A 19172-nucleotide genomic window follows, 5' to 3' on the forward strand; every position below is an offset into this window, starting at 1 on the left:
TTGTTTAGTTTGCGAAATGCGTATTCTATTGAGAAAATGAATAGTTATTACTGGGAATGGAAGAGGTTGGAATTGAATAATTATTTCAATTCTCTAGTTTGATAGTAACACATATTTCATAATTGGAATTGAACTAAAATTATTAAGAAGCGCGTTTAATTTCTAATTTTTCCAAATCTTCAATTAAAATAATAATAATAATAATAAAAATTGGTTAAATGTGCGGTGGCCAGCCACCACAGCATGCACTGGGGGTGGCCGCGCGCCACCCCCAGTGGGTCTTGGCCACCCCCGATGTGAATCGAGGTGGCTAAGCCAACCCGGAATCTCACCAGGGGTGGCCATGCCACCCCTAAAGGGCCTCGCTGGTCCACTGTGAGGCCCACATGATTTATTATTATTATTATTTAAGTTTGAGAGAGAGAAAAAAAAAAAAAAAAAGTTTTTTGGAAAACCTTGTCTTCCTCTCATTTTTTAGAGGAATAATTATTTCTGTGTGGATGAGATTAGTCATTCTCAAAGGAATAACTATTCTAAGGAATAAACTCCTACCAAACAAAAGAATGACTATTCCATGAGAATAACAATTCCATTTTAAGGGTCTATTCTGCAAATCAAACGGGCCCCAAGTCCTTCAAGATTATGCATAACCCCAAACATACATGGCTTAATTGTATGTTAGACCACAACTGATATGTAAAAGATAACTTTTATGAGTTCAAGAAGGTTTCGGTTAAAACCTACTTCACGAAAATTTTCTAAATTTATGGTTTAATTCATAAATTTCTTAACTTGACCATTTTAATCGTTTGGGTATATTTCTTATTGAGTTTGCACTCACCTTCTGTATTTTTACCCTTTTTGAATGCATGCATTAGGATGGGGGGAATCTGTTACGAACCTAAGTTCGCAACGCGATAAATTAGGTTTTAAAGAAACCTAAACCTTTCAAACACAAGGTTTGTAATTAGTTATTTTTATGTCTTTATTCATAACATAACCCCCTTTAAATAGATGATTCATTACATATTACATAAGAGAGGTAGAGTTGAGTCAAAAGCTCTTATCTGAATAATATCATAACCCTAATAAGTCTAGGGTTTGCCAACTTATGCCAATATAATATAAACCTAATATAGCTAGCCTAATATGGAAATGCCCGTAATAGAGTCATTTCGAATAGAACGCTACTACTATGGTTTTAATGTTTTTGAATAAGTGCAGCATAGCAATAAAATTTTATGAAAACAATTATTCATTTTCACTTATCTTTGTAAACCATCTATGAAGAACATTCGCTTCCGTTTTATTTATTAAGAGGTTTTGTCCCTAATCACAACATTAGATTAAACCATTCAGCTGGCATGACAGGATGACAACTCAAGCCTTGACTGCTGCATGTATAATTGACATGAGTGACAAGATTCTCTGCACATGTCTAAGTTGTTCCCACATTTTAAGAAATTTGTAGATTACTTATTATTCACATTAAAATAAATATCATTGATTCAGACCCTAATGAATACAATTCCATCAACTTCATCTGTATCCAATCCAGAGAGATGGAATTTTTGCTAGATTGTCTGCATAAATACCAATTGTTGCGAAAACTGAATGAAAAACAACTAAGAAAATTCCACTGCAGATTTTTCAATTATGTCTGAGTCCAGTGGCAGGTAACTTGAGTATATCATGAGCATAAAGTGAATGAAAAGCAGAATGGCATTGATGTAAGATGATAGAAACCATCCCAACTAAAATGCAAAACTTTAGAGGAGAACTTAGACCATCGAACTCAGAGCTGTCACTGCACTAGAACCTCGGATTCTTTTTGATAAGTAATCGAGATATTATTAAAAGCGTAAAAGGTGCTCGGGGTATGCAAGGAGTACATTAAAGAAGTCACCTAACTAGTAGGAACACTGGAACCTCGGATTTCTCTCCATAAGCTACTCTCAATAAATTGAGAAAAAGTTCAGGGGAGAGTTGGTAACTATATCATGAGACCCAACTCTCAATGATGCACCAAACTCTCCAACAAGTAATTTCCAGATATTGAGAAAGCAATTGCCTCTACTATGCAAAAGTGGGTGAAATCCACAACCAGCTCAACCATTGATTTCAACAAACCTCTAGCATCTATGGCTCCACATAAACCAAAGTTTGAATGGACAGGGAAAAAAACTTTCTTCCATTCCACAGGAATACCCACAGTTATAATATTAGGAGAAGTCATTGGATATTCAAAGATAAAGCTCTAAACAGATGAATCTGGAATTCCTCAAGTAACTTAGTAAGAAATATCCGAATAGAATAGTACAAGGAAATTTGAGACAAATCCCACATAAAAATGCTCAGCTAAATTCGAAGAGAAGTGCTTCCATTAGAATCTTCAAACAGGACATGCTACTGGCTTGTTTTTTTGTAATGCTATTAGTTAGCAAGCTTTAGCATGTTGGAGAATGAGTTAGCAAACAAAGGGTTCTCGACTAGATGACAGAGCAGGATACAGAACAAAGAATACAGGTCCATATTTGAATAGAAACAAACCATTAGTTAGTCAAAAACAAACTACACCATATGTGAAAGCCTCAGCAAAAGTGTCAGCCCATTATTCGCATGCCTCACTTCCCCCCCTTTCTCGCTAGTTATAGTTTTCTTCTGTAATAGCTTATTCCATTTGATTCTCAGCATCAGTTCATCAGTATACAAGACGTGGCAACAAAGGAAAACTCAAATTCAATAGCCTTCACTATCGATTGCAGTGAGTCAAGCAAGGAATGGCCCCAAAGCATTTCTAAAGAAGATATTGCAGATGTAATTACCAGGTGGATCAACATACATTTGCTATCCAAAGCAATTAACAAATTTCTAAAAGCAATATTTAAAAAAAAAAAAAAAAAATGGTGCTCATGGAAAGTATTTGCTATTAACAAGTAGGTGAAAGCAGCCCCCTTTCTGAGGGTCCAGAAAGGTGGCTCATCAATATCAGGCAATCTCAAAAGACATAAATAGCTTTTGTTCACTCCAGCATTAACAGTTACACAAATAAATTTGAGCCCTGAGAGAAGCTCTTCAGCCTCCAGGAGCCCATTATCATATTCACTATTTAGTCAATTGGCCAAAGCGACTTATGAATTTATAATCACAAACCCACAAATTTAGAAATTCTGTTGATGACAACAAAATTTGAGAATGTGAAACAGAACTTCCAACATACAAGAAGAAAGAAGAAAGTATGAATAGAGGCAGAATCACCAGTCACCACCATCCATAAAGCACCTGGGTGTACTTGTCTTTAAGCCACCTGAAGCTCCTCCTCAAGGATCCTTTCATTTTACCCTCCACAGAGTACATCTTATAGCTGGCAACCCTCTTCTTCCTCTGGAACTCAGGGTCACTAAAAGCCCAAGACTTTGAAGACGACCCACAAGCGCTCTTCCCTTTCTTCAGCTTCAAGTCCCTGTTGCTGCCCACCTGGGTCTGTGGATAGGAGGAGCTGTAGGACCTGAGGTCATAGGAGTTGGCTGGTCTAGGCGGCGGTGGCCCATAATAGCTCTCCATCTGCATCGACCCATCCCCATATTGCCTTGCTCTGTTGTAGTCCTCCATTGGGATTGTGGCAGAGAGATTCAGTGGTTGGTTTTTCTGGACTTCAGATTTTAGAAGCAGAGAGAATGAGAATTATTGGACCGTGGGGTCTGACAATGGATGATCTTGCTCTGCGGTTGGTTAGTTTAATGTAGTTTCTTTTTCTCTCTCTCTCTCTCTCTCTGACATTGGGATTGATTCCAGTTGGCGTGTTTAGTGGGGAATCATATTGTCTAAGTCAATTCTTTTGTTTTTTCTTCTGTTTTTTTTACCTTCACTTGGAAAATTGGTCTTGAATTTTTCCAAACTTTACAGTTCTTGAATCTGTTTGCAGGGAAAAAAAAAAAATCATAACTTTCCAAAAAAACTCAAAACCCTTTTCACTTTTATATCAATTCAAAACATTTTTCAACAAAAACACAAAAAAAAAAAATAATAATAATAAACCTTTTGGCCAATATCTTCACCATTTTCCCATCATATTTGTTTTTGAATCTGTCAGCAGTTTTCAATATTTTTCTTGGCCCTTTTTCCTACTCGTGCTCTAAATTTTACTTTTCCAAAGAAAAAGAAAGAGATGTCTGACTGTCATGATCTTGATCGTGACTCGATTTTGTGGAAATGTCAGATATCTAAAAATCTAGATTGGAAGGAGTCCACACGCTTAGATAGATGGACCTTTTTCTTTTTGTAATTAAAGAAAGAAACGAAGTAGATGGTTGTGTGGCCTAGACTGAGATTCGATGCAATATTGCAATATTTAACACCTTCTAGTTGGGCAGCTCATTTTAAATACACCACCCCCACATCGTGGCAGCACATTAAAATAAGATAAAAGGTGGCTTCTTGGTGCGTGTTGGCTGGGCCGAAATAAAAATGGCACCTTTTGGAAGGTAAAATTGAGGAAAACTTAGAATTTTGGTGAAAATTTAAAAAATGACTAGTTTCACCATTATCTATAGGGTTGGTTAAACCACTTTATTTAACTACATGAGTAATTCGAATATTTTTATTTTTTGGTTTGTAGGTGGCCAAACCACACATTTTAGTCGGTGATTCGGCCACCCCTAATAACCAGTTTGGAGTGGTGCGGTCACTCCAATAGCCACTCGTTCAATTATAAGTTATATTTTTTTTGTCTCTTTTTACTGTGTTGTCACAATCTGACCGTTCATTTAAAATGAACGACCAAGATAAAAGGTATAACATTTCTTATACCTAATCTTAATGTTGCTTGTCCATCCTCCGTTGCATTAAAATATGAACAAAGAAAAACATAATGTTTTATTTTTTTATTTTTTGAACTTTAATTTTTTTTTAACCCTTTTGTTCTCCCTAAAGCTAAATCCTAAAATACTTCCTCAAACAACACTAAGCTATAAAATATTTTTCAAATTTTTATCTTTAAAAATTGCAAGAGCAACACTTACTACTACTACTATCCTTCTGCAAGTGGGTTTTACTGAAAACCCAGATGAAATTATTGACAAAGGTCTATGACAAGAACAACTTTGGCACAACCTTCCTCACCTGTAGTGGGCCCCTTGAATTTTGTTTATACTTAAATGTAAATTATAATTTTTATGGTATATTTTGAATGTTGAATGACAAATTAAATGGGAGTGGAATGAATGAATGTAGGGTTGATTGTTTTGAGACAGCCACTCTCCAAGAAGAAGAAGAAGAAGAAGAATTAGAATTGGATTCGTTCTCTCAAAACACAACTACTATACGATTCCCCAACGTTTCTCATTTCCAAGACTTTCTTACACTTGCTTGCAGATCCATAAAGGTATGCTAAAACCTTTTCTAGATTCTTCTTTCCAATTGTAATGGACTTAATCTTCCCAAGAATACCCTCCTCTCTTCGATTCCATTCGCCCAGCGATTTCACAAACAAAAAGTAATTTTTAAACAAAATCATAAAAGGTATCTCATTTGGAATTATGTTTCTTAAAAATAACGATTCGAAGACATAGAAAAATTTGTGTTTTCAAATTGCAAGCAAAGGAAGTGCCCAACGCTTTACCATACGCTTTTTAAAAAAGTGTTTTCAACTCATACATTTTGAAACAACTATTTTTTCTTTTCGCATGTTGTGTCAGTCTCTTGTTTTGATTTTGTGCTCTTGTATGCTGTAGTCTTGGATGCTCCTTGAAGCCTTTGAGACCATAGCAGCTTTCTTTGATGTCAAAGTTGCCAAAATTCCTATAATTTTCTCCAAAGCCTTTTTTTTTTTTTTTTTTTTTTCTCTCTCTAGCAGCCTCGTCCTTCAAGTTCGAATTATTTTTGCCTCTCCTTTTCAAGTTATGGGGCTTTTGTGCAGAAACAGATTCACAATCAAGTTTCAGCACACAAGAAATAACTACTTTTACATAGGACAAAAAAGAAGAAGTATTTTCACAGAGAGGCTATAGATACAGTATCAAGCTAAGGGCTTGAAGAGAAACAAAGAGAGCAAGCTCAGCGTCCCAGCATAATCAAATCATGTTTCAAACTCCACATAACATCCCCTCTCACACATAAACCTAGAAGTAATCTTAGATCAAAATAAGGTCAACCCAACGGCCAAAAATTCTGCAAATACCGAGGATGATTCTTAGAAGTCAGAAATACAAGGCAAACTGAAAACAAATTTTTGCAACAAGGCAAGATTGTTTTACAACCAAAATGGGAATTGGCGCCCATCTCAAATGCAGAGGACCCTAAATCCTCAATTTTTGGTAATTTCAATCCAAGCTAAGCCTTAGACCTACGAGAAATAAAGTAATAATTATGGATTCCAGATTAAAAACCATTAAGCAGGCCAAGCAAAAACTGCATCAAAGGAGATCAGCAACATTTGCTGGCAGCTCCTCAATCACCACATTATAGAACTTCTGGATGTCAAAGAGCATCCTCTCATCATCCGTGGTCACAAAATTGATGGCAACACCCTTCCTCCCAAACCGTCCACTACGACCAATACGATGGAGGTAGTTCTCAGGCTGAGTTGGAAGATCATAATTTATCACAAGAGAGACTTGCTGGACATCAATACCCCTTGCCAAGAGATCAGTGGTGATGAGAACACGGGACGAGCCAGACCTGAATTCCCGCATGATGATGTCCCTGGTATTTTGGTCCATGTCTCCATGGGTGGCAGAGACCGTATGATCACGGCTGCGCATCTTGTCTGTCAGCCAATCAACCTTGCGCCTGGTGTTCACAAAGATGACGCTTTGGGTGATTGCCAAGGTTTCATAAAGATCACAAAGTGTCTCAAGCTTCCATTCCTCCTTGTCAACATTGACATGGAATTGCTTGATACCCTCAAGGGTGAGCTCATCACGTTTAACCAGAATCCTCACAGGTTTATTCATGAACTTCCTTGTGATCTCAAGGGCCTCAGGTGGCATTGTGGCAGAGAAAACCCCAACCTGAATTTTTGGTGGCAGCAGCTGGAAGATATCATAGATCTAAAAAATTGGAACACAGATTGTTAGTCAAGTAAAAACTGACCTCTCAACACAATGGTTCAAAATTCAACTTGGAAAGGCCATGCACACATGTTTTAAAATAATAAGAGCACCAAATGCCAACACAAGTTGTACCAATAACCAGAGCATGTAATGAGCAAAATATCTTCCCTCTGTCACGAGGGAAGTAGGAGAGAAAAAAAAAAAAAAAAAAGAAAAAAAACCCTCAAACTCCCATATCTAGCTAATAATTATAGGATGCACAAAAGAAGAGATTCCAATTTTAAAAAATAAAAAACAAATCATGAACCTGATCCTTGAAGCCTCGTGAGAGCATTTCATCAGCTTCATCTAACACAAACATCCGAATGTAATCAGGGCGCAGTGACTGCCTCCGCAGCATGTCAAACACACGACCAGGAGTACCAACAACAACATGGACCCCAGCAGAAAGAATTCGTTGATCCTCACGAACACTCGTTCCACCAACACAGGCATGAACCTTGACACCCAAATAATCACCTAGGGCCCGCATGACCTTCTCAATCTGTTGCGCAAGCTCTCTAGTGGGAGCAAGAACTAACGACTGGCATTCAACCAAGTCATAATCAAGCTGCTGCAGAATTCCAGAGCAAAAAGTAGCGGTTTTTCCAGTTCCAGACTGTGCTTGTTGAATCACATCAAGTCCCTTGCAGAAAGGAACTATCCCCCTTTGCTGAATTGCAGAGGGCTTCTCAAAACCTTCAAAGAAGTTCAATTCAAATATCAGCTTTAAATGTCGCCACAAGATTAAAGTCAAGTCTCAGAGTATGTATTAGAGAAAAGAAGCAGTGACTTCTCAGGTCATACATTATAAAATTTCACTTCAAATGAAGCTCACACCACCCATTGCACATGTAAGTATACACAAACCTGAATTAGTAAAACAACTCCTAAAGTTGTGATGGGTGAGAACAAAAATAATTAGAGGATATTGCCAGAAAACCTTGATGTGCTCACGGAGCTATGATAGACAAGAAATAGGACATACACACTTGGATATATCTTGGGTGTGTGTATATATATAATCTCCCCAAATATTAAAAAACTAAAATCAATGTACTGCATCATAAAAGAAACACCTACTTGGAAAGTTTGAATTTCTGGGAAAAAAAAACAGATATGGAAATTAAAGCATGATTGGGCATACCATAAGCATAGATTCCTCTTAGGAGGTTCTCCTGCAATCCCATAGCATCAAAACTGTCATAAACCTCATCATATGACGTGAAGAAATCTTGCCCATCAGCTCCAAGTCTGCTCCCACCAATTCATCAAACCAAGCATGAGTCTTTTATAGTATGCATAACATGACAAGCATGACATGCCAAAACACCGATGATGTAGAAAATGAACAAAAAGAGTACATATCACCAGCATTGCATGTGTAGTCAATGTCTGATAATTAAATAAAGAAAATTAGAAAAACAAAAAACTTACAACTCGGTCATTTTAGCATCATAGTGACGAGCATCAAATTGGGATCCCTCGGGTGCCAAACCAGCCATGACTACAAAGAGTAAACAGTAAATAGTTAACTCATAATCATGTCAGCAAACCCTAATTTCTCCATGTATAGCCATAAACTATACTTGGTGCATCTTCCCTGTTACTAAGACTTAAAATAGTATCTCAAAGCAAAATCCAAGTATCACCAAAAGATGCCAATTTGAATACACAAAACAACTGGGAAAAAAACCAAATGTATATTTTCGTAAGGCTTTTAGAGGTAAAAGGAATCCAAACACCATAACAACAAATACCCTCACAAGAATAAACACAAACAAACAAAAGTTCCAACCAAATAAACATCAGATTCTACATATTTTGAAGCAAAAATACCAAAGACTACATAAAGGGTCCACACGCTAACACTTGCACAATTACACAAAGATGATTCTTTCTCTTCCTCTCTCACTACCAAGCCAATCAGTTTGCAAAGATGACCCCAGCACATTAAAAAAGCTAGTGTATAACAGCAACATGGTCAGCATAATATTTGTGAAGCAATTTCAATGGGGAAAGGCACAAATATCATCAAAAGACTTCAGAATCCAGATTGCTATCTCTTAATTGAAATCATCCAGGGATGTTGGATGATAGAAACCACAGGTAAAGGTATATCTACATTAGTTGATTGGGTTAAAAAAAAATTTAATAAGTAATCGAGAGATGTTATTAAAAATGTAAAGCGCACCCACATACACAAGAAGCATACAAGAAAAACACCAAGCTAGGAAGAGAAAAAACAGCAAGAGAATCATGAAAACTAAGCACCAAAGGAGATAAAATTACAGTTGTCCAAAGATAAAGAGTATTGAAACTTCTATCATTTCTTTTCCTTCAAAGACATCACAAAAGACAAGATGGCCTCATCTTCCACACAACAGAACTCTGAGTGCTACTAGCATACCACCAACAAACAAACAAGTCAACAACTCGTCTAAGCATAAGCCAGGGCAGCCCAAAGAGACTGAAAAAAAAAAAAAAATTCCAATTTCTCATATACAACACCTAAGAGAACACCCCCATCAACAATTGCACAAAGCATTCTACTTGAAGCCTCCATAACAATGACAAAGTAAAGGCGACAAAGGATCTCCTTATCTCAGATCATGGGAGCTACGGAAGAAATCCGACAGATTACAATTCACCAAAACAGAAAAGGGCACAAAAGAAATACAATGTGTCATCCAAGGGGCCATTTATCCCCAAAACATCACCTCCTCAACAAGTAAAGTAAGAAATCTCAATTGACATTATCGTAGACCTTCTCAATATCTACCATGCAAAGCACCCATGGCTCACTAGATCTGATCCTACTATCTGGACATTCATTAGCAATGAGCACGAAATCAAGGATTTGCCTACCTTTGACAAAAGCGTCCTAGAGCTTCGAGATAATCTTCTCCAAAATCCCTCACACACTCTTTGATCTTCTCCATGACCCTCTTATCCCACATGACCAAAATACCATATGAGGCCCCTCTAGAGGCTGAGTAGCACCAATTGACAAACACCCCCACAAGATATGCACAACATTGCTGGAAACAAGCTCCAAATTTGGATTCCTACACACAAATAATATCCGCCTTCCACTATCTAATCAAATTTCTGACTCTCAAGCGCTTGTCACCCTCATCCAACCCTCTTACATTCCATGATAGCAATTTGGGCTTCATAAATAACCACTTGTAGCCCTTCCCCTCACTCTACCATGACATGTGCTATTGTTGTTCACTTCATAATTAATGGAGCAAAATAGCCTTCTTAATTCTCTACAACCTTTTTTTCATTTTCAAGAAAGAGGTGGACGCCTAATTAGAGCAGCTCACTTCAATGTCCGTAAACAAGGCCAAAACTTCTCTTCAAAACCCTTGCTAAAAAGCCGCACAAACTGGCAAACTTCCTTCAATATATGCAGGACCCAATCAGGCATGAACCCTGTACAGTTCTGTTTAGCTACTATCAGACGAGAACTCAATGGAATGGGCTCCTCCAAAGAGAACAAATCCACATCCATGTGGGGCCAATTAACTAGAGAAACACTACTGGCATTACCTCCCCCTTCGCATCCAGTCAACTCAGCGAAATCAGAATTTTTTCCTCTCTCTACCCTAGCAATGCCTCCCTGCAATACATAAAGAGAAGAGAGAACAAAGTTCAGCAAAAGGACCCGCTTGCCCCTTTTAGCAACCAATGGCCTACATCTTGTCTATCACCCTTTTCCCAAATCTTTGCCTCTCCCTCAAGCTCTCAGCCCTTCTCAGATCCTCTTGTTCACTATCACATGGAACACAAGAAGGCCAGCCTCACCAAGCTCAAGTCTAGCACTGAATGTGTCTCCATCAAAATCTACAACCAAGGTTATAATATAATCCATGATGTTTTTGGGGCATGGGGGTTGGAGGTAATCACTTTCTTAGAAATCATTCAATTTTGTTAGGCCCATATGTGATGATATGTTGTGTTGGCATATTTAGTTGACAAAAACACTAGTAGTTTAGGTCTATGTCTAAATGGATTGTGTGAAATTGAAGATTGGAAATCTATTGAACGTGCTTTTGAAGACACCATCATCATTGCATGATTGATCTCAAATTTAGGAAAGTGACTCAGAGAACTAAGATAGTAACATTAGGAGATTAATATGGACCATCCATGGCTTAAGGTTAAACTGTTGCGGAATGAACCAAAAAAAGCCAAACAGACCTCCAGATTCTAAACAATCCAAAGCAGGCCAAACAGGCCAAAACTAAGGACCAACCAGGCTAAAAACGGGCCATTACACAATACATGTGATGGGCCAAAAACAGACTAAATGTATTCAGCTCAGTTCAATTTCTTCCATACAATCGATTTGATTAGACGGCCGGATTCTAACCATCGATACCGTCAGTTCTGCTGTCAGATTAAGGCGAACACCGACCAATACCATGGTGCTCACCCTTAATCACAAAAACAAGCAGGAAAAATTTACCACCAACAAATCAAGCAACCTAGTTAACGAGTTACAGCATATTTGATAAACTAAACCACATGTGATCCTGTGGCATAAGGTACTAAAACCACGCTAGGTGGGAAGCATAAAAGCAAGTTTTATAGATAAATGTACAAATTATATTAAATACATGGATAATTTATTTGTTGCAAGACCCCAAGCAAAACCAGACAAATTAGCCACGGGCCATCATACAATCGATTCAGATGATATCAGATTGGTAAGAATTGAGAAGAAACATATGAGATGAAAAGATCAAGAAAAAGAAAATTATAAATCACAAGTATATCGTCGTTTACTTTTCAGAGACAGAAAAAACAAGACCAAAAACTGAAACAACCGAAAAGGCTGTATTATGGTCTCTTAAAACAATCGAAGTTTCTGGGTTCACTTCTTTTCTCGGAATCCAAACAAAGCCCAACAAGATTATCGATCTACTCACCATGAAAAGCAATCCGTACAAACAAACAATCTATAAGCAAAGCTCAAAGCGAACAAAGTAAAGTCCCAATTTTAAACAGTGTAAAGCTAAAATCTAACAGAGGAAAGAAAGAAAGCACCTGAAAGCGATTGTGAGAGCTTAACGAAGCGAGACTTTGCGGTTTGTATGTGGCCTTTTAGGGTTAGGGTTTCCCAAACTCCTCGGATCTTTGTTCGGAGGAGTTAAGGATGGAAAAGAGAGATTGACACTGGCTAGTAGAAGGGACTAAGAGGGGATCTTTTTTTTTTTTTTTTTTTTTGGTCAGTTGCCGGATTTACCCCTGGTACTTCGCTGTTATTCCTTTAGGGTCTGGACTTTTGACACGTCTGCGTCACTGTTTTGCTCGTTCTGATCTCTAAATTCTAATCCATTATGCTTTGGGACTTTTATTTATTTTTTTCATTTTAAGATGGAGCTTTTTTTTTTTTTTTTTTTTTTTTTTTTTTTTCGTTTTAACTTTTTTTTTTTAAATAATTTTAAATATTTTGTGTTTTGAGTTGGATATTAATATTTTTGTCTTAAAAAGAAAATATATATATATATATATATTAAGTAAAGCCTAAAGTCATTTTGTTGTCACCATTCACTCCTAAATTAACTTAAAGAAAAATATTATATACTATATTTTTAGAGACATGTAATTGTGCAATAAAAAGATTATTTTTTGCCCATAAATGTCTTAGGTGGCAAGAGACCATAAGTTCATCAGTGGATGGGGTTGCAGCAACTATGAATGTGGCCTATGATATCTTGCCGCATAAGACTTTTATAGGTAAAAAATTGTCTTTTTATTATTTTATATCATTTCTCATATTTTTATTCCACAACTATCTCATAATGTTGACGTGTCAATCACGACCAATGACTAATTCAATAATTAATTGAAACCGTTGCATTAATATTATAGGATAAAAATATTTCTTAATATTTCTACCATTAATGTCAATTTAATATTAACCTTAAACAAAGTACACATTTATGTTGGGTATAGTTGATTGCTTTAAGTGGGCATCTATATAATCAGTGAAGCAGTGAGCAAATGCACAAGACATTCCTTCCTACCCACCAACCAATAGGAGTGGGCCCCGTGCCCTCTTTCTGTACGGCTAGAGAGAGGCAAAGAAAAACCAATCTCTTTAGATCTCTCCAGAAAAGGAAAAGAAATTGTTTGTTTGTATTTTTTTTTTTAAAAGTGAAAAGGAAAAGAAATTTTAGTTGGCGTAAGGTTAGATTATTAAAGGGAGAAAAGAGGGAAAGAGATATCAGTTGGATCTAGAAAAGGAAAAGAAATGACAAAAAGCTATTTACAAGCTCATTCTTTAACATTATTTAAAGGTGTTAAGAATTAAAGTTGGTTTGATAGATTTTGAAGCTTAAGATGAGAAACAACGAGATATTACTTACTTGACAAAAACTATAACTTAATTAATCAATAATTAACATCAACCCTCTTAAGATTCATCCTAGAAATCTTAAACAACAAACTCACACATTAAACTACGAAAGTACATCTTAAACGGTAGCTAAACTGAAATTAAGCACAGATACACTTCTCTAATCAGATCCAGCTTATATCCTGTTATTAAATGTATGTTGTAGTTTAATTGACTGTCAAGATTGAATTTCTCAAAATCTCTTTTTATTTTTTCTCTCCTATTAAAAGCTTCTAAAAGTAAGTTAACTTTAAGATTCAATCTTGACCGTTGATTAAACTACAACATATATGCTGTTATTTTAAGCCGAATCCCCTATAATCTTGTTTTCAATTCTTCTACAAACCCGTCATTCATCGTAAACTCCAAGGTCTCAAGCAAAGAAAAGCTTGGGTCTTTTTATGGAGGAAGCATCTTCCTCTACCATATTCACCAAACACATAAACCCATTAACTAAATACATATATACCCACACCACACAAATCTAAAAAATAATAAATCAGTGTGCCATAATTAGCAGAAACTCAAAGAGAAGAGTGTTAGAATCTTAATTACATTTTAATCTTGCTTTAAGTCATCTTGCTCAAAGCACTCCCTTCTATTGTTCTCCTCTCATATCTCTCATATTTCCTTCCATTCTTCCCTTTCTCTCTTTAGAAGTTGTTAGATCGTGTTTGAAGGTTGAGGCGCACAAAATGTGTGATGCCCCAAAATTTCGTAATAATAATACAATCATTTGAAAGTAAATCGTTGCATTAATCACTCTCATAATGCAACCGTTAATTGCAATGGTTTTATAACTTTTTTATTTGAAAAGCAACCAAAAATCCAACTTATAGTTTTTGGCCAAACGTTCGAGGCTAGACAACACCGAATGTTCAACCTAAACCGTAGAACCGTTGGGTAATAGTACACCTAATGTTCGATGTCAGTCTGAAGAACAATTTTAACTCATTATCCACATTTTCTAGCATGATACACGTCCCTCCCCCGGTAAATCTCCATCCTTCGCCCTTCAACCTCGGAGTGCTTTTATATTTGATGTGTTAATCAAAAAGTTTCTACTGCGTCAACAAAATCTTTGTGTTGATTGTACGGTGGTTTAGATTTTGTGGTTTGTGATTTCATAATTGATGCAGAATTTTACTTGCTATAATTTCTGCATATTGCTGTGCTTGGGGTTAAAACCCTTCCTTTCAAGGACGGTTTACATATTGCATCCCGACGTGACCTAGCTAAGGGATAAACTCCTTGGGGCTTTTAATTTTATGTTACAAACAAGATTTCATATATATATATATATAAAAGCCTTAAACATTCCATTCTTTCTCATCAAATTAGACATCTCTCTCTGAAAAATTTGGATTTTCACCTTCAAATTCCTCAAACCTTGAAGGTAATTTTCTTTTCCTTGGTATTTTCTTTTTGGGTTATGCATTTTACATGATTCTAGGGTTTAGGTTTTCGGATTTGGGGAATTTTTTTTTGGCTGTTTTGTCTGTGCACAGCTACTATATCCCATGGTTTGTTCTAAATTCAAGAAAAATAAATAAATATATAGTAGTCAACATGATTTAGGTCAAGTTCTAAATGCCATTTAGGTCAAGAACACAACCTCATCATCCGAATAGGATCCTCTCCATGCAGTTAAAATGAAGTTTCACCATCTATTTGAGATCTAATTTCTTCGTTTTTGGTTCATATAAGCTTATAATATATTTGGATTAATCGAAGAAGGTTTGTTCATACTAATTTTAACAATATATATATATATATATATAGGGTTGAAAATATTAAAAGATGTGATCATTAATTAGTGAAAGTTTAGAATGTATAATTAAACGAGTCATGAGAATCTAATCATTTTGGACATTATGAGCACAATTTAACAGTGAAAGTAGAAAATTGCCTCGGTTTGTCACACAAGATCTCAATCTTCTTCTGATGCAAAAATGCTTATAGTTATAGTTTTAGATTATTCCAACCAGACACCATAAAAGTAATAAGAAAATGCAACCAAAATCTGGAAACATATATGCTTATAGTTACATCCATACAAACTCTAAAATCCCATTAAACAGTATTTTACAAGCTATATATTGGGAACAAATGAAGTTCATTCACAACAAAGAATACACACTTTTGATAGAACACCAGATGCAACAAGCATCCTAATACAACTATATTCACAACCCTACTCAATTCTCTAGAAGCTATAACAGCAAAAGAAATTCTTTGAAGAAAAAATCAACAACCTTAGACCTTCAGGAAGACCATCAGCTACAAAAATTGATTCAATTCTGCTACAAAACCTCTCAACAGCAAACAGAACAGGAACCTTCTCACAAACATTTTCAAGGAGATATGCTAAAGACCAAAAAAAAAAAAAAAAAAAACCCAGCAACGTTCAACAGCTACAAAAGAATAACAGTCTCACAGGCTCCAGCTAGCAGAAATCAACAGGCTACAGCAGATCAAAAAAAACCTGTTAACTCAGGATTAGTTGACAAACATAAAAACAATATTATGCAAAAGAAAAAAAAAAAAACAAAAAGATAAACCAAAATTCTCCTCGGCGGCCGGTTCTCACCTATATATATTAGCATGTGGGTTGGATCCTGGAGAACCACCAAGAATTTCTGGATCTTCATGGCTTGTTGTTATGATCAGAACAATTGATTACTAAGAGAGGAACAGAAAAGGGGGCTGTTATGGCTTAATTACTCCAACTCCTTTGGTTTCCAACATTTTCACCATTAGATCATGTCAAATTAACACCTTCCTCCTGTAGGAATTTAGAAAACAATAATATTGCAATCACAAATATTATAACCATCCATATATCCACGGCATCACGCATAGTTGTATAGTAGACAGTAAAAAGTTAAAAACTCTCCTTTCTCTGCTACCCTTTTTCTCTTTTCATCTGTCCATAAACTCACCCTGAAAGGTCATATTTGACACCTTACGTCCATTTATTTTAAAGAAGAAAATTAAAAAAGGAGCAAAACTGTAGAAGAATAGATGTTCTTCAAATGGTTATGACATGCCAACCAACCAAGTTAAAACCTTAACAGTTTTCGATGAAAGTACAAACATAGTACACGACCAAGAATTCAGCTGTTACTGGTTTTTTTCCCCCTTTTAGTTCTGAACTCAAGCAAATAGCTGACAAAGTGACACTTCTGCACACACACACACACAGATCCACATAATTAGGGCAAGACATATCAAACATAACGGATCTGAAATGACCTCAACCATTTTTTATATATATATAGATGAAATTCACAGAGACAGAAAGAGAGAGAGAGAGGTGGTGGGGTGACAGATAGAGAGTAAGCACGCAGAGCTTCAAGCATGAAAGCCAGCATGCAAGAAAAACCATGTGTGCTCACTCTCTTCTGTCACCTCCCTTACCCAAGAAAAAAAATAATAATAATAAAAAAAAGATCGGCTGCTGCTTGCTTGCTAGCTTGTCTGGAATTGCACAAGACAAAGCCTCTATATATCTTCCCCAAAACCCAACAGTCAGGCTGCTTCATCTGTTTGAAGCAAAGCTTGTTTTTGTTGTGAGAAGAGGTGAAGGGTGTGTTGGGATTATATAGAATCAGAAAGCTAGAGAGAGAATTGGTTGCATCACCGATGGAATAAATGTGGGTTTATCATCTATTCGTCACTGCCTAATATTTTAATACTAATAGAAAGAGAAAAAGAGAAACTTTATCTTTTTTTATCACTCACCCATACGCGCGCACATACAAATCTAACCACACTCTCATTTATTCAATTACAGTTACCAATGCATCTTGTTATTTTCAATTTCTAACCCACCAATCCTACATCTTCCTCCTTTATCACCTTCACCCCCCCAACCTCTCAATCCTATCTCTTCCCTGCCCCTCATAACCAATTGATATTAATTTTAATACTTTTTTTTTTTTTTTCAATAACCTTTTAACTATGGTATTTTATTGAAGACTTTTGTGCTAAATTGTTGTAAGCACCATCAATGATTCCGTCATTTTATGTAGAGGAAGTACAGAAACTACACTTTTTATTTCATTATTATCTTATCTTACTGATGTGTTAGTATAAATTAGTCTTTGGTTTTCTTTTAATAAGTGCTAATCTAAGGTCTAATTGACACTGCCACATCTGATAAAGACAAAAATTTCTAGCAACACTCTAATTATATGTAAACATGATTGATGGTTTATGGTCCATTTTGGATTGCAGTTTCAATAAATGCGATTTTAAAAATTGTATTTTTGAAATCGTTATTTTTTAAAATTATAAAAGCGTTTGGTAAAACATGTTAAAAAGTTTTTTTTTTTTTAATTTATTTTTTATCAAATATTTGTTATGCGAAACTATGATTTTGGTTTAAATTCACACTTTTTTTTAAATAAGCACCTCCTAACCTACTTATAGAAATTACAGATTTTTTTTTCCTATTTTAGATGAAGTGTTTTTTAAATTGTAATGCCAAATTCCTTACGTTTTGCGATATCTTTTAAAAACATAGATTATTCTTGCGAAATCGCAAGCTCAAAATGCACCCTTATTCAAATAACTTAATTATCTTTCACATAGGCTTCTATAATTGATCATATTCGATCATGATTAGATTAAAAAGGACAAAGAAGATGTAGGCTTTGTTTAATAATACTTTTTCCTCCAGTAAGATCAGATAACACACGGTTTATCAACTCGTCTTATCTACTTCTCTTGACTTTGAAATCTTCCATTTATCTTGGCTTAGAGTTTGAGTCGCTACAGTGTTTGAATCCTTCTAAGATTGGTTTGAATTGTTGGTTGCAAATATGTTTTTACACGCCCCCTCAAGCCCAACTGTAGGGGAGTAACATTAATGAGCTTGTCTCGAAAAGAAGCAAAGAGAGAAGAAGAAATTGGTTTGGTAAAAAATCTTACAATTGATCTTTACTAGAAGGGGAAACTTCAAAAAGCCCCTATAAACTTCCAGCCATTTTGACAAACCCCCATGAATTTCCAAAACTCTCACTTAGGCCCCATGAACTTTGGTTTTCTCTCACTTTAGATCATTTTAACGTTAAAGTCAAACAATTTAACTTTTTATACCCATTTTACCCTCCTCCAAAACTACGTCGTTTTGTGTCCTAAAACTACAATACATACCCAGCCCAAAACGACGTCGTTTTAGGCATTAAATTTTTTTTTTTAAAAAAAGAAAAACAAAATAAATAAATAAATAATTTTTTTAAAAAAAAAAGAAAAAGAAATCGAGGGTGGCTCCTGGCTGATCTGGGGGTGGTCGAACCACCCCCATGGCCAAGGGGGTGGTCCGGCCACCCCCTTGGCAAAAAAAAAAAAAAAGAAAAAAAAAAGGGGGATCGGGGTGCTTTTGGGGGTGGCCAGACCACCCCTAAGGGGCTGGGGTGGTTTTGGCCACCCCATACCGGCCGTATGGAGTGGCCAAAACCACCCCCAAATGCACCCGATCCCCCCCTCCCCCCAGCCCTTTTTTTTTTTTGGCCTTTTGGGGGTGGCCGGACCACCCCCATGGCCAAGGGGGTGGTCCGGCCACCCCCAGACCGGCCAAAGCCACCCTTGATTTCCTCTTTTTTTTTTTAATTTTTTTTTTTATGCTCAAAACGACATCGTTTTGGGTTGGGTGGTGATGTAGT

General features: G+C 36.2%; 2 protein-coding genes across 2 annotated transcripts; both read right to left on the bottom strand.

The window, feature by feature from the left end:
* Nucleotides 1-2937: 2937 nt before the first annotated feature.
* On the bottom strand, nucleotides 2938-3784 carry LOC132184851 (ABC family ABC transporter, putative (DUF3511)). The gene has a single exon (XM_059598627.2). The coding sequence runs from the start codon at nucleotides 3610-3612 to the stop codon at nucleotides 3262-3264; it is 351 nt and encodes a 116-aa protein (XP_059454610.1). The 5' UTR covers nucleotides 3613-3784; the 3' UTR covers nucleotides 2938-3261.
* Nucleotides 3785-6166: 2382 nt separating this feature from the next.
* LOC132183612 (eukaryotic initiation factor 4A-14) lies at nucleotides 6167-12283 on the bottom strand. Its single transcript, XM_059596966.2, has 5 exons — nucleotides 12150-12283; nucleotides 8529-8598; nucleotides 8239-8345; nucleotides 7360-7790; nucleotides 6167-7049 (listed from the first exon to the last, which is right to left on the bottom strand). Exons 2-5 carry the CDS (start codon nucleotides 8594-8596, stop codon nucleotides 6414-6416), a joined length of 1242 nt encoding a protein of 413 aa, XP_059452949.1. The 5' UTR covers nucleotides 8597-8598; nucleotides 12150-12283; the 3' UTR covers nucleotides 6167-6413.
* Nucleotides 12284-19172: the final 6889 nt, after the last annotated feature.

This window comes from Corylus avellana, chromosome 7, assembly GCF_965113065.1.
Source record: "Corylus avellana chromosome 7, dhCorAvel1.hap1.2, whole genome shotgun sequence".
Classification (NCBI taxonomy): Eukaryota; Viridiplantae; Streptophyta; class Magnoliopsida; order Fagales; family Betulaceae; genus Corylus; species Corylus avellana.

Bases quoted from the DNA above. Each gene is read 5' to 3' on its own strand.
- LOC132184851 (XM_059598627.2), bottom strand. From the start codon at position 3,612: ATGGAGGACTACAACAGAGCAAGGCAATATGGGGATGGGTCGATGCAG.
- LOC132183612 (XM_059596966.2), bottom strand. From the start codon at position 8,596: ATGGCTGGTTTGGCACCCGAGGGATCCCAATTTGATGCTCGTCACTAT. The intron at 8,346-8,528 runs GTAAGTTTTTTG...TGGTGGGAGCAG, and splicing joins GATGCTAAAATGACCGAGTT to ACTTGGAGCTGATGGGCAAG. The intron at 7,791-8,238 runs GTATGCCCAATC...ACTTCTTTGAAG, and splicing joins AAGAGGAATCTATGCTTATG to GTTTTGAGAAGCCCTCTGCA.